This window comes from Bos mutus, chromosome 11, assembly GCF_027580195.1.
Source record: "Bos mutus isolate GX-2022 chromosome 11, NWIPB_WYAK_1.1, whole genome shotgun sequence".
Lineage (NCBI taxonomy): Eukaryota > Metazoa > Chordata > Mammalia > Artiodactyla > Bovidae > Bos > Bos mutus.
In genome coordinates, this window is record NC_091627.1 from 99736532 (window position 1) to 99761976 (window position 25445).

Consider the following 25445-nt stretch of genomic DNA (forward strand, 5'->3'; position numbering starts at 1 on the left):
TACTGCACTGGGCTCATGTCGGGGACCTGAGAACAGACTTGGACACAGTCATGCTCAGCGACGGTCAGCACTCTTAGGACGGGAACCGACATCATTAAGAGCTACCAGGATGCCCCTGTCCACCCACATTTACACACCAAGCACTTCCCAGGGTGTTTCACACACTTGCTCCATGTCAACTCGAAACAGTCCCAGGTGGTGGGAGGGATGAACTGCCCTCTTGCGGAGAAAACAGGTTAAAGAAGGAAAAAAGCTGACCAAGGCTAGACAACAGGTCACTGAAGATGCAGGGTTTCCAATCCAGACTGGTCACCCCCAGAATCGGTGCTCTTTCCTCTATGGTAAAATCTCTCACTTGACCTTTTTATACTCTTATGAAACCAAGAGTTCCTCTATTGGGTGGACTAATTCATAAGAGCTGGCTACTTACTGGGTTCATTAAAAAGGTCGTTCAGGCTTTGCCATGCCACCCTATACAAAAAACTGAACAGACTTTTTGGCCAACTCAATATTTTCTCTGAAAATCACTTAAAAGTTTTCAATATTAACTTGACATACTCTGGCTATTTTGCAGTTAGAATGCTTGTCAATTGGTCAACCTATTTTTTTTACTGAAGTGTTCATTTCTATCCATTTTTAAACAAGTAACTGTACTTTTCAGTATCAACTCACAGTCTATATCAGGGGTCAGCAAACTTTTTCTGTAAAGAATCAGCAAGTAAATATTTTAGGCCACATATCTTCTGTCCAACTATTCAACTCAGTTGTCGCTGCCCCATAAAAACACAGAAACAAATAAGCACGTCTCAGTAAAACATTACTTACAGACACTGAGATTTGAGTTTTATATCATTTTCACAGGTCATGAAATAATAGTCTTCTTTTAATTTTTTAAACCATTTAAAAATGTGAAAACTATCCTTAACTGGATAGTTAACATCCAAAAATGAGTAGCAGCTAATATTTAAAATGGATAATAACAAGGACCTACTGTACAGCACAAGGGAACTCTGCTCAATGTGATGTGGCGGCCTGGAGGGGAGGGGAGTCTGGGGGAGAATGGGTTCATGTGTATGTGTGGCTGAGCCCCTTTGCTGTCCACCTGAAACCATCACAACATCATTAATTAAATATACTCCAATACAAAATAAAAAGTTAAAAAACAAACAAAGGAGCGGCAGCTCACTGGCCCACGGCTGTCTTTTGCCCACCCCTGGTCTACCCAAGGGAGCTGACAATGGTATTTATCAAACAAGATAGGAAATCATGTTTACATCAATATTTACTCCTTTAACCCAAAGGCTGACTTTCATGTGCTTTTACAAAAACTCTACTAACATGTATATAAAGTTGTTAAACAGTTCTTTCTAAATTTCTATAGACACAGCATAGAGTAAAAAGCTACTTTCTTCAGCTTTTATTTATTCTGCATTCATTTCACACTCTGTCTTTTCAAATAACTATCTGAGGATGCTTACTCAAGCTTATAAAGATGCATAGAATATACTAATCATGGTCCTTTTTAACAAAATAGAAATAGAGGAGTGAACATATTGCCTTCAGAATGGGTGTTTTATGTCTTTTCTATGGCTCTTCAAACATGTATTCATTAAATGGCAACTTTTAGAGACGTACCTTGTACCACTGAATCTCCACGTCAGTTCTGTTACCGATGAATTCGCTCAGATCAGGACAAACTAGTAGCCCAGAGGCTGACAAGGGTATAATTTGTGGATAGAAGATGAGAGGCACGGAGGCATCTGTCTTCTCGAAAACCCTGAGCTCAACGGACATTTTGTCACAGTAAGAGGCATTTCTGATTGAAAAGAGGAGAAAAGAGTACTAAATGGCAAGGCAGAATGAAAGTAAAACTAAATGAAATGAAGAATAACTTCCCCAATCTCAGTGAATACTTCATTCTGTATTTTTCTCATTAGTATTGTAGTATTTCTGTCTCTAGTCCTTTCAAATCTTTGGGGGGCAAAAGAAGTACCGTGTCATAACTGTCATATAGGAATGGTGATGTATTCTGCTTGTTTCTCAAAGGACCCTTCACAAGACTGCTTTCAAGGCCATCGAGGCCACTAAGAAGAAATTCCAGTGTCTTAGTGGAGAAGGAAATGGCAACCCACTCCAGTATTCTTGCCTGGAGAATCCCAGGGACAGAGGAGCCCAGTGGGCTACAATCCATGGGTTGCCAAGAGTTAGACACGACTGAAGTGGCTTAGCACACGTACAAGAAACTCCAAGTCCTCTTCAAAGGGGTCTATACCCTCCCAGGTTCTGGGGGGTGCTTCAGCACAGCTCCAGCATGCTCCAAATCCCTAGCCCAGGAAACCTTATCCAGATGGAGAGGCTGTTTCCGAAGAGCCACTGTTTCCACAGAAAGAATATCCCCTTTACTTCTCTTGGAAATCATGTATCAACTGAAATCAAATATCAGGAAACTGTTACCATCTTTGGATAATATCTGTGAAGTATTTTTTTCAATACTGCATGGGGGAAATGAGCTTGGTAAGTCTGTTTGGGTTTTTGGTTGGTCTAACAATAATCTCAATATCATCATTCTATCAAGACCTTAGAACTGGGGAAAAGGCAGAGGCAAAATGGTGGTATTAATGGAAACAGAGACTTGGAAGACTGCAGTTGACACATATACGCTATTGATGCTATGTGTAAAGTAGACAATTGATGGGAACACAGTGCATAGCACAGGAAGCATACTCAGTGCTCCGTGGTGACCTGAATGGGAAGAAGCCCAGAAGGGAGTGGATGCATGCATAGGCACAGCTGCTGCCCCTGCTGTGCAGCAGAGACCGATGCAACACCGCAAAGCAGCTGCGTGTGCTTAGTGACTCTGTCATGTCCAGCTCTTTGCGACCGTTTGAACTACAGTCTGCCAGGCCCCTCTGTCCGTGGGGTTTTTCAGTCAAGAATACTGGAGTGGGTTGCCATTTCCTCCTCCAGGGGATCTTCCCGACCCAGGAATCGAACCCACGTCTCCTGTGTCTCCTGTACTGCAGGCAGACTCTTTACCCACCGAGCTATTGGAGAAGCCCTAAAGCAACTACACTCCAGTTAAAATTTAGAAACAAATAAAAATAAATTCAGCTGATATTAAAAAAAATTTTTTTTAAAGGTTAAAATGGTAAATGTTATATTATCCTTGTGTCGCCACAATTAAAGAGGAAAAAAGGCAACAGGACAATAAAGGGGGAACTAAGTTCCATGTCAGGAACTGCGGGTTCCAGCCTCAGCTCCACACCCACCACCTGGGAGAACTTTATGAGCCTGGCTCTCCCCGCCCCATAAGCATTTGGATTAATTGCTTCCTAAAGTCTCTCCCCCGTCTCCAATCCGACTCAGGGTTCTGCATGTATTCCTTAAGTCCTTGTGGATTCAGCAGTGAACGAAATAAACCACGCCCCTGCACTCCGGAGCGTATGTTCTAACGGGGTGGACAAGTCCTTAAATACATCAAACCAGTACGTGTGTGTCAGATGGAGACAAAGGAGAGAGAGTGACAGGAATCCCGCTCTAGACAAAGTAGCCAGGGACATCCTCTTCCTAGAGCTGACACTTAGACAAAGACTTCAGTGAAGGGGAGAACGGGCACCGTGGGGACGTCTGGGGATAGGCTCCCGGCTAGGAGGCATTTCAGGAACAGTGAGGCAGACGGAAAGTAGGTTCCCCCTATGGGCCGGATGCGGAAGTCCAGGTTGTTATGGCAATGCCATGCAAGCATCCGTTGTGGAGGAGCCCCCTCCCCTCTTGTCCCCAAGGGGCTGACCTGACAGTGCAGATGTAGGTGCCCGAGTCTGCCTGGGAGGCTGGCACGATCCAGAGAGCTCCGTCTCGGACCCACACGCGCGACTCTTCTTCCCCTGGGACCGCCACGGCGGAGTCATTTCTACGCCAAGTCACGTTGACATGGGCGCTGGTAGACTCCCAGTGGAGAACTTGGGGGCACGTCAAGACCAAAGGCTCCCCTTCTACCTTGAACCTTGTTTTGGGGTGCCTGCCATGAAATCGGCAGCTTCCTGCGGCCACTGGAGGACAGAGAATCCACAGTCAGGTTTTGGGTCTCTCCAGGCGCACTACGTGCCCTGACGATGTGGGGCCCCACCAACAAATCTGAAAGCTCACAATGCTCTCCAAGCTCCCAGATAATGACATTAGGGCTGCTAACAAGGTCCATCTACATCTGGTGGGAAGAGTTAAATTAGATTCACAAGATAAAAAAAAAAATTTTGGTCTTTTTTAAGAATTTTTTTTTTTAATGTGGACCAGTTTTAAAGTCTTTACTGAATTTGTTACAATACTGTCTCGGTTTTATGTTTTGGATTTTTGGCTGTGGGGCATGTGAGATCTTAGCTCCCTGACCAGGGACCAAACTCACAGACCTTGCATTGGAAGGCAAGCTCTTAACCTTACTGGGCCACCAGGGAAGTCTCAAGTTTGGCCTTATTTTTTATTTGATGACAGCTGGCCATTCAAAGTCGATCCTGATTGAGTTTAGCTTAGTTCCAACACATTGGACGGTAAAAATCCAAAGCCACCTTTTATCAAGGGCAAAAGCACAGTCTCTTTGGTTTGTTCCTTTGGCAGGAGTGACTGACGCCCACAGGAAACTCATCCACCAGACGAGACCGGCAAGAGAAGACTGTGTCTCCTACCAAGGCATGGATGGCCACACCTTGCTTCTCGATAACAACAAAATCTCCCTAGATAAAAGCAACTCCTATCCCCAGGTGGCTCAGCAGTAAAGAATACGCCTGCCAATGCAGGAGACGTGGGTTTGATCCCTGGGTCAAGAAGATCCCCTGGAGAAGAAAATGGCAACCCACTCCAGTGTTCTTGCCTGGAGAACCCCATGGACGGAGGAGCCCGGCGGGTTACAGTCTATGGGGTCACCAAGAGTCAGCTTAGTGACTAAACAACACCATCCCCAGAGAAGCTGCAGGCAAGCCCTTCCAGCTGAGAGTCACTACTTACCCAAGTGCTCCTCAGACTGCACGGCGAAGGTGGACACACCCATTATCAATACGGACAAGAGGAACATGGCTCCCAGAAACTTCTGGAGGACACAGGAAGGGGAGGCTGCCAGTCCAGCACACCAGAGCCTAGCAGAGGAGACAGAGAGAGCGGTATCACCAGGAGCCACCACACCAAAAGAGCGGACCCGTAAGGGTGGTCCCGGGCTGGTCTCTGGAGCTTTTACCTGACAACAGAAATCTTGTAGCCTAGATTTTTTTTTTAACAAGAAAACTCAAAAATTTTTAATCTGTTCTTCCTCTCTGGCAATTTTCACTTGAAATAGGAGTTTTGTACCCTAAGTCTCCTGAAATGTGCCTTAGCACTCCCGGCTCCTCGGCCCAAGAGGTTCGTTCCCCACCTAAGGCCACTGCTAATGTTTTGGCTCAAACACCACTCTTCACAAGGTCTTCCCCGACCTTCCCGCATAATTGCACCCCCTTCTGCCCCAACACTCCATCTTTCCTTTCCAGCTCTATTGCTCTCTTGACATTTATCATCAACCTTGTCTTTTCTCACCATCATGTAAGCTTCAGGTGCTCAGGATTCTAATTCATTTTGTTCAGAGCCATTTCCTAACTCCTGTCTGTTGAGTGAGGGATGAGTGAATGAATCACAAAGTCAAAAGGCCCTCATATTTAACTTGTCAGAGAACTTTTGCCACAGTCCTTATGGATTAACTCTTATTTTACACACAATACTGACATAACCTGAGGAATTCTATATAATCTGTGGTCTAGAGCATCCCAGAGGAAAAAGCAAAATGAGGGCCAAAACCTGAATATTTTACACCAGTTCACGAAGCGTTCCTCCCCATCAACCTCCCCAAAGCTGGAGTATCAGATGCCCCCTGTACTTCCCCCCAGGCCCCCGCGCCTCCCCCGTGGGGCCCCCGCACCTGCCCCCTGGACCATCCACATCTCCCCTGGTCCATCTCACACTCTATCACAGGTGCCTCTTGTATCGCTAGCCACTGCCACAACCATACTGCTAACAAGCCAGCCCCAAACCAGTGCCATAGAACACCAGTCTTTCGTTCTCGCTCACAGGTCTGTGGGTGAGATGGAGGTTGGCCGACCTAGATTACGCTGGGTTAGGCTCAGCTCCGAGCTTCAGGTGGGACCCAAGTCAGCTCCATGGATGTCTCGCTGTCCTTGGACCAGTGACTTTCTGGGAGGTGATGTTCTCATGTGATGGCAACACATAACAACGTGGGCAAAAGCACGCGAGGCCTTGCTTGCTCAGAACTAGCTCACTCTTGTTGACCCACATTCCATTGGCCAAAGCAAGACACGTGGCCAAACCTGCCATCCGTGGGGCAGGTAAATACCCCCACCTGTAGAGGGAGGAGTTTCCCCAGGAGGGAATGAAGTGGGCGCCATCAGGCCTTGGACCACACCTCTGGACCCCAGGGGTGGGGATGGATTTGAGGACAATTGTGTCAGCGGCTCAGTGTCCCACTCTTTGCGACCCTATGGGTTGTAGCCTGTCAGGCTCCTCTGTCCATGGTATTCTCCAGGCAAGAAAACTGGAGTGTGTAGCCATGCCTTCCCCCAGGGGATCTTCCCAACCCAGGGGAAGAGCAAACCCACATCTCCTGCATTGGCAGGCAGACTCTCTACCACTGAGCCACCTGGGAAGCCATGAGGACACAGGCTCCATCTTATTCAGTTTTCATGGACTACGTGGTGCCCACTCCCAGAAAGTACCAGGGAATGCGCACACCTGAAAATCAGCTAGGGAGCTGGGAGTGATGAATGAATCCAGACAGAAACACCCTTGCCAGCATCCACCTTCATATTCTTGAAGGAGTTTGGCTTGTTACCCATTCCTGGCACAGATATCATTCAGAATGGCTCATAGTAAACCCAGATGGCTCTCAGCTTGCCAGGGCAGTGTTGGCAGACAGAGGAAGTGACCCTTGAACTCTAGAAACCTCCCCCACCTCATCACTGGGCAACCACCAGAAGATGGGGGCTCAGAGCTGTGTCCCGAGCTCTCCTGCCGGTGACAAGTGGTGACATGGAGGACCTGAGACTTTCCCCTTAGCTGGGTGTCCACCCTGGGCTGTCTCACCATCAGCTCATCCTGCTTCTATTCCTGTAACTTTGCCTCCAACCCCACCCAAGGTTCACCAGGCCATTTACTTAGCATAAAGGTCACCCCAGCATTGACCATGTTGCTTTATCCTCTTTGGACAGGGACTTCCCTGGTGGCTCAGATGGTAAGGAATCTGCCCACAATGTGGGAGACCCAGGTTCGATCCCCAGGTCAGGAAGGTCCCCTGGAGAAGGAAATGGCAACCCACTCCAGTATTCTTGCCTGGGAAATCCTGTGGAGAGAGGAGCCTGGCAGGCTACAGTCGAAGGGGTCGCAAAGAGTCAGACACAACTGAGTGACTAACACACGCAGCTAATCACATCCTAGTTGTCCTGGTCCTAGCCAGACTCATGAGATCTCTAGTGAGGACTGAAAGAAATAGGAATTAAACACACATACAATCAATACCAGTAGTCATGTACGGATGTGAGAGCTGGACCATAAAGAAGGCTGAAGAATTGATGCTTTTGAACTGTGGAGCTAGAAAAGACTCTTGAGAATCCCTTGGACAGCAAGGAGATCAAACAAGTCAATCCTAAAGGAAAGCAACCCTGAATATTCACTGGAAGAATTGATGCTGAAACCGAAGCTCCAATAGTTTGGCCACCTGATGTGAAGAGCCGACTCATTAGAAAAGACCCTGATGGTGGGAAAGATTGAGGGCATGAGGAGAAGGGGGTGACAGGATGAGATGGTTGGATGGCATCATTGATTCGATGGACATGAGTTTGAGCAAACTCCGGGAGATGGTGAAGGACAGGGGATCCTGGTGTGCTGCAGTCCATGGGGTTGCAAAGAGTCAGATACAGCTTAGTGACTGAACAACAACAATCAATACCACACACCTGAATAAATGAATGAAGTCAAAGATACTGACACAGAGACCAGGGGACCAGTGACGGCTGCTGTGCTAAATACTGAGTGTTGATTCTTTCGTTTTGCCCGTGATGTGAGTATCGTTCCAAATCCGTGGATGATAGAGTAGAAGAGATTAAAGAGGTGAAGTAGCTTGGCCACAGCTAGTACATGGGGTTGATGTTTAAACCCAGGACTGGTGATTCCAAAGCCCTTAGTTTTCAGAAACAAAGTTTCTACGACAGATGCTAACTTCCTTCTCCAGGGTCTGCTTCCCCAATAACAGAAACCCCCCGACTCTTAACTGAACACCTCCCATCCCACACAAAGACTACATTTCCCAGCCTCTCTTGCAACTAGCAGTGGCCACATGACAAAATTTGGGCCAATGAAATGTAAGTGGAAACGTATTATCCTCCCAGATGTCAACTTAAAAGTATCCGAAAAACTTAAAAGTCTCAGCTCCAAAGTCTGCCTTCTGCCAGCTCAGTGTGGATACGGTGGCTGGATGGGGCCATGTGCAGACCATGTGCGGAAGGAGCCTGGTCCTCAGCGCCTTCGTGGAGCTGCCCCCACCCCTACCCCGACTGCCGTCTTTGTTCAGGCTTCCTGTCACCCTTATCCTGAACCCCTAATTTCAAGGAGCTCAGGGAAGGAACCCCTCAGGGATCTGTCACACATAACATTCTCTCTGCTCTTCTTTCTGAGACCTGACTCTTAAAACATTTCTGCCTGTTGACCGTAAAAAGTCATCAACTCTCCTGGGATGAAAGCACCCCCAAGGCTCAGGCTTAGCCTCCTCTGATGGGGAGAAGGTTTGCAACCACTTTTAAAGTCACTCTGACTCCAGGAGTTAGGCTGCGTCCACTCTGGGGTGGCTGCCTGCTGAAGCCTTGGAGCTGGGAGGGGATCCAAGAAATCTCGCACCATCACTTTCTCGTCAACCCTCCTCTCAAAACCACATCTGGTGGGGGTGAGGAGTAGGGCTGACCCAACAAGGACACCCTGTTCCAGGGGAACAAAATTCTACACTGTTGCTCTCCTCCCAGACCAGCCTCTGCCCATCCATCCCTGACCCCAGCTGGACCCTCCAGTCCCACCTGGGTCCCCGATCCCCACCTGGACCCTGAGCCCCACCTGGGCCCCTGACCCCCTACCTAGACCCCCCAGTCCCACCTGGGTCCCCCAACCCCCACATGGACCTAGGCCCTGCCTGGACCCCCAGCCCCACCGTGGCTCCCCAAGCCACCACTAGGGCCCCCATAGCCCCACCTCGTGCCAACCCCCATGTCACCTGGGCTCCCGACCCCCCGCCTGGACCCCCAGCCACCTCTGGGCCACGGATCCCCTCCTGGGCACCCAGCACCCCCGAGGCTCCCCATTCCCTGGCCTGAACCCCCAGACCCGCCTGGGCCCCCAGCCAAAGGCAGCTGTCTCCAGTCCTCTCTGTGGACTTTGGCAAAACAGCAGCTTCCCTGTGACCTCTTCAGGAAGTGGCTTCAGACAATTAAACCACAAACACATAGCCGTGATCATTTTCAATCATCTAAACCTCAGAAGCAGGCTGGAGCCGGAGCTGCCGCAGTGTGGGAAACATCAGTTTTTGGCAGCCCCGAGGAAGAAGAATTCACTTTGCAGCAAAATGCCGTTTTCCTGTCCTACTTTCTTTAAATGTGTCTTTAAATTACAGGCAGTTTGACATTTCTGCTTGAATCTGAGATGACCTTCTTACTGGAAGAAAGAAATTGTAAAGGCATTTTGTTCCAGTATTTGAGTTACAATTCTAGCTTTAGTTTTTTCTTCTGTCAAATGACCTGTTTTGCTGAACTCAGTGTAAAGTAGAGAGGAATAGGAGGCAAAGCAGGGCCAGACTCTGAAAACGACCAAAAATGTGGGAAAAATTGAAAAAAAGAAAAAGAATGAAGTAAGGTGGAAACTGTTGATGGTTCAACCTAAGCCAGGGGTGCCAGGGAGGGGAAGGGGCGGGAAGGAGGCGGAGGCCCGAGCAGCGTCCACCACAGGCCCCCTGAGGCCCAGGTGACTGTAGCTGCCGGTGACCCTGGGCCTGACTCCTGCTCAAGGAGGGACGTGCAGCCTACGGCGGTGCAGGTGTTTACTTCACCTTTAATTCTGAACAATCCCAACAGACTAAAAAGTTGCAGAAAGCAATTCCAACAGACTAAAAAGTTGCAGGAAGTTATATATACTCTAAAAAGTAGAACACCAGTATGCATCTTATCTTGTTATTATTGTTTAGTCGCTCAGTCGTGTCTGACTCTTTGAGACCCCACGGACTGTAGCCCGCCAGGCTTATCTGTGCATGGGATTCTCCAGGCAAGAATACTGGAGTGGGTTGCGACTGCCTTCTCCAGGGGATCTTCCTGACTCGGGAATCGAACCTGTGTCTCCTGCATTGGCAGGCGGATTCTTTACCACTGAGCCACCTGGGCGGCCCGATGTATCTTACCCAGAGTCACCAATTTTGGTTTATCCTCATCTTCTCTGTCTTTTTGTCTCTCTCTCTTTCTGGGCCCCTGAGCCCTTCATGACCCCTCATGACCTCTGTGCTTCTCAGAAACTTAGATCCAAATACTTTTCATTTTGCTTCAGCTTTTAATTTAGAAAAAATTTCCAAGCTTAATTTTGATGTAAATAGTAATTTCCCATAGTTTTCAGAAGTGGGGCCTGGGCCCCCAGCCCTGCTTGGACCCACCCCAATCCCACCTGGGCCACACACACACACACACACACACACACACACACTTCCCCTGAACACCTGAACATTTATTGAGAGTAAATAAGCAAACGTTAGCTCCAGAGATAAATCTTCAGGCATTTAAAAGGAGCAAAAATTTTATTCTCTAGTATATTTGAGTATCTCTCTTAATTCACCTAGAAGATGAAACTTTTCTTTATTTCTACCTTCACCTTGTTCCCGGAAGGTTTTAAGCCATTACAAGTGCCTCTGTCTGTGAGTCAGGAAGTACAGTCACCCAGAACACAGATGAGGTGACCGATCTTGACTATCAATGAAGTCAAATAGCTCTCCAGCCTCACGCCTACCACTGAGTCACGTCCAGTTTGCAAATTCCTAAAAATCTAAACAGGGTGTTTCAGGCATGTGATACAAAAGCCCCTGAAACCTATGGGGAAATAAATATTTACATCAAAATTAAGCTTGGAAAAGCAATTACTAATTCAATGTTGAAGCCAAATAAAAAGTATTTGGAACTAGGTCTCTAGGAAGCACAGAATGTTAGGCATTTGAGATTCTCTAACTTCAAATGCAGAGAAATAAAAGACAGGTTTGAGGCAGACAAACGTGTTGGTTCAGAGCGGAATCCCTGAGAGATGTCCACACACAACTTCTGTCCTGTAGAAAAGAGAAGCTAGCATTTCCCTCCCTTCTGGGATTAAGGGAATTTGGAGCAGGATGGTAGGACTCCTTCAGGTTTGCGTGGCTGTGTCAGCGGCAAGTCTTGACCCTAATGGGGTCAGGGGGACAGATGCGCTAATTGGAAGCCAGGGCACAGGAAGACCCATCTTTGGCAGAACCAGCCTTTGGGCCACATTCGGCGGAATCTCCAAGGGGAGAACTTGGTAAGGCTCAGACTCAGCTCCACCATGGGCTACACACTCTCTATTTTACTGTCTACCAGTAAGTGTCTTTCTCTCTAAAATCACCCTTTCCCAATGAATTTATCTGCAAAACAAAGTAGAGTTACAGATGGAGAAAACAAACTTATGGCTACCAGGGGGTAGAGAAGGGTGGAGGGATAAATTGGGAAATTGGGATTGACAAATACACACCACTTCATATAAAACAGAAAACCGACAAGGACCTACTGTACAGCACAGGGAACACTACTCAATACTATGTAGTGACCTATATGGGAAACGAATCTCAAAAATAAAAAGGAGCAAATATGTGTATATACATATAACTGACTCACTGTGCTGTACATCTGAAACTAACACAACATTATAAATCAACTATATGCCAATAAAAAAATTTTTTTAACAAAAATAAATTTTAAAAATTAAATTAAAAAAGTAAATAAAATCACTCATTCCCTGTCAAACTTTTTGAACTTTGACGAACATCTGCCCCAGGAACTATTACCCAAGAGATTCAGCAAATCAGCCCAGCTCATCCTGCCACTCAAATACTCCATTCACGTGCTTCATTCCCAGCAAGGCACAGTCGTTCAGAGCCCCTGGGGGTTCTGGACCAGCAAGCAAAGACACTTCCTCCTGCATCAGCCCCTCCCACAGGCCAACCCTCAACAAGCCCTTCTCTAGCTCAGAAGAGTCACCTGTAGTCAGCCAGCGGGACAGACATGGAAGCTGGACCCCTGAGGCCCTTGGCAGCCACAGTACAGACCCACCAGGCTTCCAATTCTCCCAGCCCGAGGTTTGTGTAGAAGGGACTCGGTACTCTGAACAACTCCACAGAGCAAAGCTCATGGGTCTGGTAAGAGTGTGTCATCCCCAGTGTAAACATGAACAATGGAAACAGACTCAGATACATTAAGCAGGTTCCCCAAGGCCAGAGAGCTGATGGAGTGATGGAGTAGGATGTAACCCTCGACCTACACGATCCTCATCCTTGGGACTGGATCTCAGCTCTGTGGAAGCACCAGCACCTGGAGCTGGAGGGGGTTCCAGGAGCCATCAAGCTTAGCAGCCCACCTACACAGTCTTCCCAAACTAGCATCCTCCACAGATGGCCACGCTGGCACCTCTTAAGACGGACACTTCCAGTCTTAGAAAGAACTCCTCATCGGAAACATCTGTCATTTCAGGATGCAGGTTTGCCTACCCCTAAGCTCCACTCAATGGCCAGATTCCATCCTGGGGGAAGCTCATAAGAAGTCCTTCTGTATCTTGCAAGAGCCTTGAGGGTCAGGTAAAGGTGACCAGATTGTTCAATGAGAAGCAGAGAAGAGGTTGTTGTTCATTTGCTAAGCTGTGTCCAACTCTTGCGACCCCATGAACTGCAGCATGCCAGACCTCTCTGTCCCTCACCATCTCCCAGAGTTCACCCAAGTTCATGTCCACTGAATTGGTGATGCCATCCAACCATCTCATCCTCTGCTGCCCTCTTCTCCTCTTGCCCTCAATCTTTCCCAGCATCAGGGTCTTTTCCAATGAGTGTGGTTCTTTGCATCAGGTGGCCAAAGTATTGGAGCTTCAATTTCAGTATCAGTCCTTCTAATGAATATTCAGGGTTGATTACCCTTAGGATTGACTGGTTGGATCCCCTTGCTGTCTAAGGGACTCTCAAGAGTCTTCTTCAGCACCACATTTCAAAAGCATCAGTTCTTAGGTGCTCAGCCTTCTTTATGATCCAACTCTCACATCCATACATGACCACTGGAAAGATCACAGATTTGACTATACGGACCTTTGTCAGCAAAGTGATGTCTTTGCTTTTTAATATGCTATCTAGATTTGTCATAGCCTAGACATAGAAGAGGCAGCTACTCAGAAAAAGAGGGAGGGCTGATGGAAGAAAACACACCCACAAAGATGCAGCAGCTGATTGCCCAATGACAGAGAAGAAAAACTAGTAAGAAGAGGGCAAGAACCAAACAGCACAACAGAGCCCCATAAGAGCAGACACAACTGTCCCCCTCCACCTCTCCATGCTTCGTGAAAGTATCTAGATGTTCCAGCACAAAACAGTTGGTGTCTGTAATGATTTCCCCTGAATCATGAAGAACAGTTTAAATCCCGCTCTCAGTCATTAAAAAGAATATAATGTCATTTGCAGCAACATGGACGGACCTAAAGATTGTCTTACTGAGTGAAGTAAGTCAGACAGAGAAATCTCATATGATTCCTTATTGGTGAATCTAAAAAGAAATGATATAAATGAATGTATTTTCTCTGGACCTTCTTTCTCAAGCTTAGGAGGTGCATTATGCATGTGGTGGGGACAACAGCGAATTATCTACCAGTGTATTTCCCTTCCTGTTTCCTCTGAGTCTTCAGCCACTATGGCCCTAAAAGAGGGGAAGAGCAAAGGCTTGTTCGGTAAGGAGGGCAGGAAGTGGACACAACGTAGGGGATGTCCAAGGTGGGAAAGTGGGTTCTGCCCCCACTTCCAGGCTCAAAATCTGAGTGCAGAGGGACAGCTCTGCTTTCCAACTGGATCCCTCGAGGAATTCCCACCAGGGTAAAGTAGGGAGCCCTGATCAAGACGGCAGCACCCAGGGAGGATGGAGACATTGGCATGTTAAGGTGGAGGGAGGCAGCGTTAGTTACCTGTGAGTCTCAGTTCTTTGCTGATGGGGAGGAAATACAGCTCCCCCTGTGCTTCCAGTGGAGAACTGGGGCAAGCTGAGATCTGAGCTGATATGGGGCTGCCATGATGGAGGACAAGATGACCTAGAGGCTGCGGGACACTCAATCTATAGGGAGCAGTACAGCCGATTATGCAAACATGTTCCTGCGAACGTGTGTGCTAAACTGCCTCAGTCATGTCTGACTCTCTGCGACCCCATGGACTGTAGCCCGCCAGGCTCCTCTATCCGTGGGACTCTCCTGTCAAGAATACTGGAGTGGGTTGCCATGCCCTCTTCCAAGGGATCTTCCCAACCCAGGGACTGAACCCATGTCCTTCCTGTCTCCTGCATTGGCAGGCAGGTTCTTGACCACTAGTGCCACCTGGGAAAGCCAGAAGCGTCCTGGCCAGCTAGTAAATAACCACTTACTTAAGCCCTGAGCTCTCTACACTCTGCCTTTCCAGAGACGCACCTGAGATCCTCATGGTCCAAAGCCTAGTGCAGCACCTGCTCTGACTGATGGGTGCTCCTGCCCTGCTGGTTGGTACATGTTTTGGGTATCACCTGCACAGGTAGCAGTCTAAGCCAGGGGAGAGCCAAGGCCATGGCTGGGGCACAGAAAACCATGGGGCCATCAAGGGGCACAGTGGGGCCATGTCAGCCAATGCATTGGCTCTGACTCCCAGGCAAGACCAGACCCTGGGTTTCCCAGCCACAAACTTCAGCAGAAGATGTAGAGGGACACTGTGTGACCAGCCAGGCCCAGGAGCATCTTCATAGAAGATGAGCCAGTGAGAAGCCCCCAGGCCAGCAGATGGGGACCAGCCACCCTCCCCATCACACCCTGGGGACACGGCTGCCCCAGTTCTCAGACTCTGGCAAGAAGTAGATGGCAAGGTCAGAAACTCTAAACGATTGAGCATCTACCCAAAGCGTTAGTCACTCAGTCATGTCTGACTTCTGGCAACCCCATGGACTGTAGCTTGCCAGGCTCCTCTGTCCATGGGATTTCCTGAGCAAGAATACTGGAGTGGGTTGCCATTTCCTTCTCCAGGGGATCTTTCTGACCCAGAGATCAAACCTGGGTCTTCTGTATTGCAGGCATATTCTTTGCCATCTGAGCTATATACCCAAAAGAGACTGAATAAAACCCAGAAAGGCAGAGTTGGACCAACCTAGACCAGAATAACATGAGCTGGCAGCTTAAATTCCCCTTTACTCATTAATAGGAGTGAGAAATGGAGTATTTCCTGCCATATCAGTGAACAAGGATGTCACAGTCATAAGCATTTCCAGCCCTCCAGGGCACTCAGGAAGAACACCTTCATGCCCTGGCAACCATTGGGGTGCAGCCACTCTCTACAGTGAGCCCTGAAGAACTCAGGATGTGAAAAAAACACAGGATACTGGCTGTGTGTTTTGAGATGCATATGAAAGGAATGATTTCAGTGAGCCCAGACTCTTGCATCTTACCATACACAGGAGGGCACTGAATTCCTTCATTTGAGATTGGTTTTCTGTAATTCACAAAAATACTTTGATGTTCAGACTACCTACCCTTCGTTGCAAACTCATATACAACCTAACTCCTCCCCACCACCTCCTCAGAGTAATTCTCTCAGGGTTACTTGAGATGCTGTCTCCCAGGCCTGAAGTCCTAAAAAATTCCCGTCAAATAAAACATAGCTCTCAACTTTTAGGTTGTGACTATTTTTTAAGTTGACAGAAGCCTCAGGAACCAAATGAGATTCTTATTAGAAAAATTATTAAAAGCTCATTTTTGTGACATCAGCTTGCAGTGAGTACAAATATTCACCCCCATACATATATTTTAGAAATATTTTCTCCCCAAGTTATTAAGCTGTCAGAACAGAGGAGATTTTTCTTTTTATGCTTCAAAAGATCATCTCTTACTCCCTGGAAAATATGCCCACCCAGAATGGCTTGTCCCCTAAGGGTCACAGAAGGCATAATTCCCCCCTAGCCCTGTGCCCAGCACAGACAAGAGAGCAGGTGAAAATCAAGCCAAAATAAACCAATCATGCTAGGAAACCCAAGCGATTCTGGTCTATCGGGTGTGGGGAAAGTCCTTGGCACAAGAATCCCCAGTCATTAGCCTGAAGACAGGCCAGAACTGATTGGATTGTCCACCAATCCAGGAAGCCCCACCAAGAAACTCTTTGCTCTCTTCTGGGCCCAGAGGGAGAATTTCTATTGGAGGGAAAAGGAAAAAAGAGGAATGAGTTTTTCTTTTCTTTCCTGAGACGGAAGAAGATAAAGAGAACAGTGAGCAGGCCTGGCCACTCTTAGTTTTTACTTTAATTGCTCCTAATCTGTAGTCTGTAACTAGGTTTGCGTTTCTGCCCCCCAACTCACATTTTGCACCTGTTATCCTTTGACTCTATGCTAATTACATCCTGTATCTGCTCATCTTTACAGCACTCTCCCCACAGATCACCCCTTGTAGCTTTTCTCTTTTTTACATTATAGAAAGAAGGCCCAGTACAACACACAAAAAAGAGTAGACCCAACTACCAGGCTACCAGACTGCCGGCCTCAATTAACAGACTCCCTGATGCCAGCCTATGACTGTCTTTAAAACAATGCAAGAGAAAGAATACAGGATCCTTACACCTCCATTCCTCATCACCTAGCCCTGACTGTGAGCCCTCAGCTAATATAAGCCCCCAGGTTCCTCATGGAAGGGGGACACAGTTCTTGAGGCACAAGCCTATCATGTTCTCCCCCTCTGCCAGCTGAGGAATAAAGCTGCCTTTCTATTTCCTCTGTGTTTTTTTATTCCACTTCGGTGGGCAGAGAAAGCCAAGATTTTGGCAGCATTCCCTTCACATACATGTGCTCCCTCTGGCTTCTCCCAGGCGGCCAGGACAGCCAGATCCATCCCTGGTGTGAGACAAGCATCCTGAAGCTGAGCTATCTGAAATTCTGCCTCCTCTCTGGCAACACAGGGGTTGACAGACTCAGGTTCCCAACATCTGGACCGGTGCTACCTTGAGGCGCACAAGGAATTTCACTTCTCTGTACCCTTGACGTTAGGCATGGTCACAGGACTGGTTATCATAAGAAGGAAGCAGGAAGGACATGGGTCACCCCCAGGAGTTTTATTTCTGGTTGCTCCCCCCACCCCAGCTCTCTTCTACCATGGTGAACCCTGAGCCCTTGTTGCTGGATGGCGGCCACCTAGGATAGTCAGGACACCCTGATAGGAGGCTGAGGTTTACTTCTATCCATGGGTCCATTCCCTTGTTCCTGAGTGTCTGTTTTCCCTTTGGTCATGTACGGATGTGAGAGTTGGACCATACACAGGGCTGAGTGCCCAAGAATTGATGCTTTCAAGTTGTGGTGCTAGAGAAGACTCTTGAGAGTCCCTTGGACAGCAAGGAGATCAAACCAGTCAATCCTAAAGTAAATAAATCCTGAATATTCATTGGAAGGACTAATGCTGAAGCTCCAATACTTTGGCCACCTATGTGAAGAGCCAACTCATTGGAAAAGACCCTGATGTTGGAAAGATTGAGGGCAGGAGAAGGGGGTAACAGAGGATGAGATGTTTGGATGGCATCACTGACTCAATGGCTATGAGTCTGAGCAAACTCAGGGAGATAGTGAAGGATAGGGAAGCCTGGTGTGCTGCAGTCCATGGGGATGCAAAGAGTTGGACACAACTTAGAAACTGAACAACAACAAATAGAAATACCAATTTTTCACCCCAGCACTTGTGTCGAGATAATCTGAGGCCAATGTTGTCTACAAAAGTTCTCTTTAGGCACAGCAATCCACGAGAAGAATGAGGACATTGGATTTGCTTTCTATTGCCCTGGAGCAAAAGACCACAGACTCAGTGATGTGAAACCAAGCCCCATTATGAGCTCACATCACTGTGGGTCTGCCTGCTCGGATAGATTCTGTTCAGGGTTCCACAGTGAAGTGAAAGCCGCTCAGTTGTGTCCGACTCTTTGCGACCCCATGGACTATACAGTCCATGGAATTCTCCAGGCCAGAATACCAGAGTGGATAGCCTTTCCCTTCTCCAGGGGATCTTCCCAACCCAGGGACTGAACCCGGGTCTCCTGCACTGCAGGCGGATTCTTTACCAGCTGAGCCACCAGGGAAGCCCCACAGGCAGATATCAAAGCTTGGGGTCCCAGCCCACTTGCCTGGGGCTGTTGGCAGAATTCAGTTCCTTGCAACTCTACAGCTGGGGTCTCCACTTTCTTGCCGGCTGTCAGCCAAGGCCACTCTCAGCAACTAGAGGCCGCTGCCGCTTCCTGCCCCAGGGCCCTTTCCTCAACAGGACAGTTTGATTCCTCAGAGCCAAGGGACAATCTCGGTTCTATTTCACATCTCTCTTACTCTGGACTCTGACCCCAGATCTTCTTTTAAAGAACTAAGGGCTTCCCTGGTGGTCCAGTGGTTAAGAATCCACCTGCCACTGCAGGGGACATGAGTTCATCCCTGGTCTGGGAAGAACCCATGTGCTGCAGGGCAACTAAGCCCGTGAACCACTCACACCACAGAAGCCCACACACCCCAGAGCCCGAGCTCCACAACAAGAGAAGCCCACACACCTCAACGAGAGAGGAGCCCCCACTCCCCGCAACGAGAGAAAGTCCATCCGCAGCAACGAAAGCCCAGCACAGCCAAAAATAATAAATAAGGAGCCCAACTGGTTGTGCCAGGCTGGTCTTCTATTCGATTAACTTCAAGTCAATTGACTGGAGACCTAAAATACATCTGCAAAATTCCCTCTCCTTCGCTGCATATGGTCCTCTAATTGTGGGAAAGCCATCCCATAATGTTTGTATAACCCACTCTCATTCAAGGGGAGGCACTTAGACAAAGCGTGATCAGTGAGGGGTGTCTTATAATTCTGCCAACCACACACAGTTAAGGAAACATTCTGATGACTATTAGCTCTAGAAAATTTAGGGCATGTCCAAAGCCGTACGTTAACTTCCTTGCTCCCAGATAAGAAAACTTTGTCTCAAATGTTCTAAAGCCTTCCTACTCAAGTTGTGGTCCCTGGACCAGCAGCATGGACATACGTCACTTATGAGAAATGCAAAATCTCCGGCCCCAGCCCAGACCCAGGGAACCAGAATCGGCTGTGCTTCACCAAGACTCTCATGTGATTTGAGAAGCATTGATATTTAGGCCTGGCTTATCCTTAAACAAAGTAGGCAGATACCCACAGGAATTAGGAGCAGAGATAATGCTAAGTCCCTGTGCCTCTGATCGTGCCAGCCCTCTCAGAGTGTTGTTTTTTTTTTTTTTTTTTCAGAGTGGTTTTTGAAGTTTTGAGGTCAGTGATTCGTAATCGGATGGTAACGATGGTGAGGATGGTGATGGCAGCTAACATTTCTTGAACACCCACCATGTGCCAGGCACTGGGTGAAGTCTTGACATGTGTGATTTCTTTTAATGTTCCCAGTACTTTACAAACTAGATATTACTATTTTCCTTTTAGAGATAAAGACATTGAGGCTTACAGATGTTCAATAACACCTCCAAGGAAATACAAACAGAAGTGGTGGAGCCAGGATTTGGCCCTCGTCCCTTTAACTTAAGGGTGATGTGATCTGATTGTCACAAGGTGTCAAAGCTACACGGGGAATCACAGACTGGGGGTCACAGGCCTGTTCAACATGTGGGTGTGTATCTTCCAGTCAGAGTGGTGGCACTGTCTTCCGTTAAATGTCTTTCCAAGGGACAGACTCATTGCAGTGGGTCACAGGCCCTGTCACTCACAACCTCACAGATATGACTTTCTTCCTGGCCCCTGAACACACTCAGACTGCTGCTGCTGCTGCTGCTAAGTCGCTTCAGTCGTGTCCGACTCTGTGCGACCCCATAGACGGCAGCCCACCAGGCTCCCCCGTCCCTGCAATTCTCCAGGCAAGAACACTGGAGTGGGTTGCCATTTCCTTCTCCAATGCATGAAAGCAAAAAGTGAAAGTCAAGTTGCTCTGTCATCTCTGACTCTTAGCAACCCCATGGACTGCAGCCCACCAGGCTCCTCCGTCCATGGGATTTTCCAGGCAAGAGTACTGGAGTGGGTTGCCTTTGCCTTCTCTGACACTCAGACTAGCAATCCCCAATTAAGCCCAAGCACTCTTAAATTTCCTCTTGATGTGTCATGAAAAATTTGAGTGAAATGGGTACCATCCCAAACCATTTTTAAAATAACAAAAGAACCCCTGCTCTCTAATCCATCCATTTCATCGAATAAATGAAACATCCAGAAACATAAAGTTATATGTCCAAGTCACATAGCAAGATAATATCCCGGTTTTAAACGGGGCTTTTTGGCCCATAATCAAGTGCCATGATAACTGACCTCCTATGTTTAGGAAATTATTTATGTTTCATAGGAGGTTCTTAACTCAAGTATGCTCCAGAAATGTTTCCATGGAGTTCCATACAGATTCTCAGATTTCTCTCTGTTCATGCTCCTGGTGAAGCAAATGCCCATTTAGCTCATGAGAGTCAATCAGATACATAACAGGTTCAGAACCCAGGTTCTGAGGGGAGACTTAGATGTTTGTGAAAAAAGAAATGTAATTTTTTCCCATCTAAGTTCACAGACTCCCAGAATTGTAAGCCCCTTCAGTGGACCCCACATTAAGAATCCCTCCTCTGGGACTTCCCTAGTGGCCCAGGGGGTAAGACTCCATGCCCCCAGTGCAGAGGGCCTGGGTTTGATCCAACATGTCACAATTAAGATCCAACCCGCTGCACCTAAGGAGCTCGCGTGCCACAACTAAGGCCCGATGCAGGCAAATGAGCAGATAAACGTTAAAGAAAAAGAAGCCCCTGAGCAGTTTAATCCAGGGTGGCAGTGAGGAACACAGCAGGCAGAACGGAGCAGTGAATGTCGGCCTCGGCTACATATCAGAAGTGCCTGGAGAGCTTTAAAAACTAAAGATGCCGAGCCCCCCCACCCCCAAGGTCCTGATGTAATTGGTCCCAGGTACAGAGAGTTTCAAAGCCTCTCCAGGTGATTTTAACGCTCAACCCGGGCTAAGAACACTGGAGCAGGTAGTCTGAGAAGCTACAGAATCAACACCACCCTCATCACTATTTTTCTTGTGACCCCCATCAACTGGAAACTTCCATATCCCTTTCATCTTTTCGCTGTCCTCTTCTTCCCTCCTTCAAGCAATGTGCCTTCGTGAGTGGGGAACAAAGTTGAGAGGAACCTGAGGTCTGGTTTCGACACTGATATACTCACTTGTTACAGCTGATTCGCCTCTGGACATGAGGTCTCTTAACCTCCTAAGGAAGTGGTTCTCCAGGTCCCCAGACCAGTCACCTCAGCACCACCTGGTAACTCAGGAGCAGCACAGGTCCTCAGCCCCCTTCCTCCCTGGCACCTACTGAATCCAGAACCCTGAGTGGGCTCAGCCATCATTTGAGTAAAGTCCTCCAGGTGATGCTGAAGCAAGCTCAAGTTTGAGAACCTCCTGTCAAAGGCACTGTCATGAACAAGTATCCCCCATGTACAGAGCAGGTGATGGTGACATAAGAAGACCGCCTGGGGCTTCTTTGATAGTCTAGTGGTTACGCATGTGCCTTGCAACGCGGGGTTCGATCCATGGTCAGGGAAGATCCCACATGCCACGGAGCAACTAAGCCCGTGTGCCAAAACCACTGAGCCTGTGCTCCAGAGCTCGGAAGCTGCAACTACTGAAACCCGTGTGCACAGTCTGTGCCCCACAATGAGAAGCCACTGCAACGAGAAGCCTGCATACTGCAACGAAAAGTAGCCGCCACTCACGCAAGTAGAGAAAGCCTGCATGCAGCAATGAAGACCCAGCACAGCCGAACATAATAAATCTTCAAAAAAAAAAAAGCCCATCGGAAGCTGCACTGCATGCTTGCATTACTTCGGTTGTGCTATTGCTAGATGCCACCTCTGCCATCCTAGCTCTGAGCATTCCTGATCACCCAGGTGTTGACTGTCAAACAGCCCGGTTTTGAGGGGCTGGTGGGAGTAGAGACACGGGGGGGAAGAGGGGGAAGGTCGGCTGGCAGCATGGAGAGGGGGGTCACAGACCAGCTGGGAACAAATGGGGCAGTAGCTGTCTTCATAGCCCCCTGCCCAATCCCACCTGAACTCCCTTCTTGCCCATTAGGATAACCAGACAGGTCAAAAAGTGGGAAATACAATTAAAACAGACAAGACTGTTATGAGGTTTGAAGGAAGGTACACCTTCTATGATGCATGCGGGAGGAGCCCGCCTCACCACCCCTGCCTTGTTTGGAAGGCAGAGCTCAGGGAAGGGTGAACTGGGGGGCATGGAGGGCGCCCCATCACCCCACCGCAGACAGTGAGCTGCAGGAGGAACTCCGAAGGGCAGGTCACTCAACGGCCTCAGTTTACCAGAAACTCAGAAGGATGACAAGCCCTGACCCGGGATCACACAGCATTAGAGGCAGAGTGGGGCCAGGGGCTCCCAGGGAGGGAGCTGGGAGCCAGGGAGAGGACAGGCTTCCAAAGCGGAGTTTGGATTTGAGAAGGAGGACAGTTAACACAGAGAGAAAACATTCAGATGGCACCCCCTGTGCCTGGCACTGCACCAAAGCTCCATGTGGGTTGGATTCATACTCTGCTGGGCTTCCCAGGTGGCACTAGTGGTAAAGAACCCATCTGCCAATGCAGGAGACATAAGAGATGCAGGTTTAACCCCTGGGTTGGGAAGATCCCCTAAAGGAGGAGGAAATGGTAACCCACTCTAGTATTCCTGCCTGGAGAAGCCCATGGACAGAGGAGCCTGGCAGGCTACAGTCCATGGGGTGGCAAAAGAGTCGGACACAACTGAAGCCACTTGGCATGAATGCACACATCTCACCACTAGCATTACGATTTACAGGTGGGGACACAGCAGGAGCTAGAAGGGTAAAAATAAACTGCGTGGGTTACTTAATGATAATTGAAGGTAAAAATGACTTTATAGAAAATCATGCCCAGTTTTATCATTACATCACAGGAATAGAGCAAGGGATAAAGGTAAGCTTAACGTTTCCTGACTGCAGATTACTGGTGAGTTGCTGGCCTTTGGGTGGACCATCTCTATTGATGGTACTCCTGATTCATTCAAGTACAGGGTTCTTAAAAGACAGTCACCATAGGAACACACGCATGATGTCATACAGTTATAACAGGCACAGCCGGACTTGAACCTGGGCCCTTCAACCTCTGGGACTGGCACTTAAACACTCTGCCTGTTGCTCTTCCAAGGCGGCCAGAAGGTTTGGGGCTCAGCCAACCCTGAGAGCTCAGATGTTAGAAAAGTTACTCATACTTTGGAAAAGAAAGCATCCTGTGATCTTTCCAAAGAGGAAAGCCTCTAAGCTCAGTTTAAGTCCCAGAGGCACAGCCTCCCCTGAGCCAGACAGACCCTCTCAGGCATTCCTCCCCTATTCCTGATTCCATGGCAGTTTTGCCTGTCACTCCAATCACAGCGACAGTAAAGAATCTGCCTGCAATGCAGGAGACCTGGGATGGATCCCTGGGTCAGAAAGAGCCCCTGGAGAAGGGCATGGCAACCCGTGCCAGTACTCTTGCCTGGAGAATCCCATGGACAGAGGAGCCTGGCGGGCTACAGCCCAAGGGGTCACAAAAGAATCAGGACAGAGCGACTTTCACTCAGTCACTCCAATCATAGAAAGTCCTTGGAAATCCTCTGATCCAGACCCTTTCTTGACAGATAGAGAAACTGAAACCGCAAAAGGTCCAGGTCACCTTCCCATGGGTGGGGAAGGTCACAGAGAGAGGGGAGCCCCCTGAAGGAGCCATCTGCGGTCTAGAGACATCAGGGAAGCTTCCTGAGGTTCCCTGGAGAAATGATGGAGCCCAGGCACCCTGACTCCCAGATTGAGCCCTCCCCCCCTTACCTGCTGCTCTGCAGTGCTCACCTGGAGCTTGTCTCCTGGGAAGGCTGCCAGGCCTTTCACCTTCAGTGGAAGCTCAGCGGTCGGGCAGGAATTTATATCCTCGTTGTCCAGGGATTTCCCAATCGGGCTTGTGTCCCTCCCCCGACTGGGTGGCTGTGAACACACCTTTTCCCTTCTCACTGAGAGCGCCCTCCGAGCTGCAGCTCTGGGTGTGTGATCACTCAAATGGGGAAGTGGCAAGGAAACTCTGTGAGTTTCCCTATTTTTTGTGACTCGCTAAAACTTGCGTACTTCCAGCTGCGAGGTGATTTTACAGGGATGTGTATTTTGCCCGGCCACAGTTCTGTTCAAGAGGAAAAAGAGGACTTTGGAACTTTAACCAGGGACAGAGTTGCTGTTTCCCCCATGGAGTCCTTCTGGGGGTAGAGAACCCCCACCCCCAGACTTATGTGATGTTTAACTGTTAGTGAAGGAAGAAGGTGGTTTTTCCAAATATTTATCAGAGTTTGTGGGATTTGGCTGAGTAATCTGTACCCTGGAGGTAGAAATTCATGTCTGTGCAAGACAGATGGCGGTAACTCTCCCCTTAGGAGCAGTCCCTGGAGCTAGAAAGGATGGAGTCCCAGGGAGAGGATGAGCCTGGACCCAGGCTGGTGCTGGGGGATGGAAAGGAAAAACACCCTTCCAAATGTCCTTAAAAATCCCTGTTACTATCCTAACGGATACTTTCTGTCTGATTTATTCAGATACTGATGTTCTTAAAGGTGAAAATGCAGAAACAGAAACCTTTGTAGAGAAATCTTAGGAATTTCATACTCAGAGCAAATGGTTCAGAGTCAAAAGCACCCACTGACCCTAGTTTGATTCTTCTGCTGACAAGGAAGGTAAGGCTTCCCTGGTGGTAAAGAATCTGCCTGACAATGTAGGAGATGTGAGTTTGATCCCTGGGTTGGGAAGATTCTGCTGGAGAAGGAAATGGAAACCCACTCCAGTATTCTTGCTTGGTAAGTCCCAAGGACAGAGGAGTCTGACAGGCTACAGTCCATGGGGTCTCAAAAAGAGTTGGGCATGACTTAGCGACTGAACAACAACAAGGAAGGTAATTCTCGGGGGTCTCAACTCAGATGGGTAAATAAAATCTGAGAAAAACACCATGTTGGAGCAAGACAGAGACTTTGAGATGGTCAAATCCATCCTCCAGTTTAAAGCAGAACAAACTGAGGTCCAGGCATATGGGGTACCACAGGT

General features: G+C 48.3%; 1 protein-coding gene across 2 annotated transcripts in view; it reads right to left on the bottom strand.

The window, feature by feature from the left end:
• The window catches only part of IL1R2 (interleukin 1 receptor type 2), a 39211-nt gene extending 14848 nt beyond the window's left edge, over nucleotides 1-24363 (bottom strand). The window contains exons 1-4 of one of the 2 annotated variants that reach the window (XM_005892326.3): nucleotides 24219-24363; nucleotides 4996-5123; nucleotides 3791-4049; nucleotides 1636-1816 (exon numbers count right to left, since the gene is read on the bottom strand). In XM_005892326.3, coding sequence (XP_005892388.2) covers nucleotides 1636-1816; nucleotides 3791-4049; nucleotides 4996-5062 — 507 coding nt within the window. In that variant the 5' untranslated portion in view covers nucleotides 5063-5123; nucleotides 24219-24363. Of the gene's footprint in view, nucleotides 1-1635; nucleotides 1817-3790; nucleotides 4050-4995; nucleotides 5124-24197 lie in introns of both variants that reach the window. The other variant, XM_070380173.1, reaches the window with a different exon arrangement.
• Between the last annotated feature and the right edge of the window lie 1082 nt (nucleotides 24364-25445).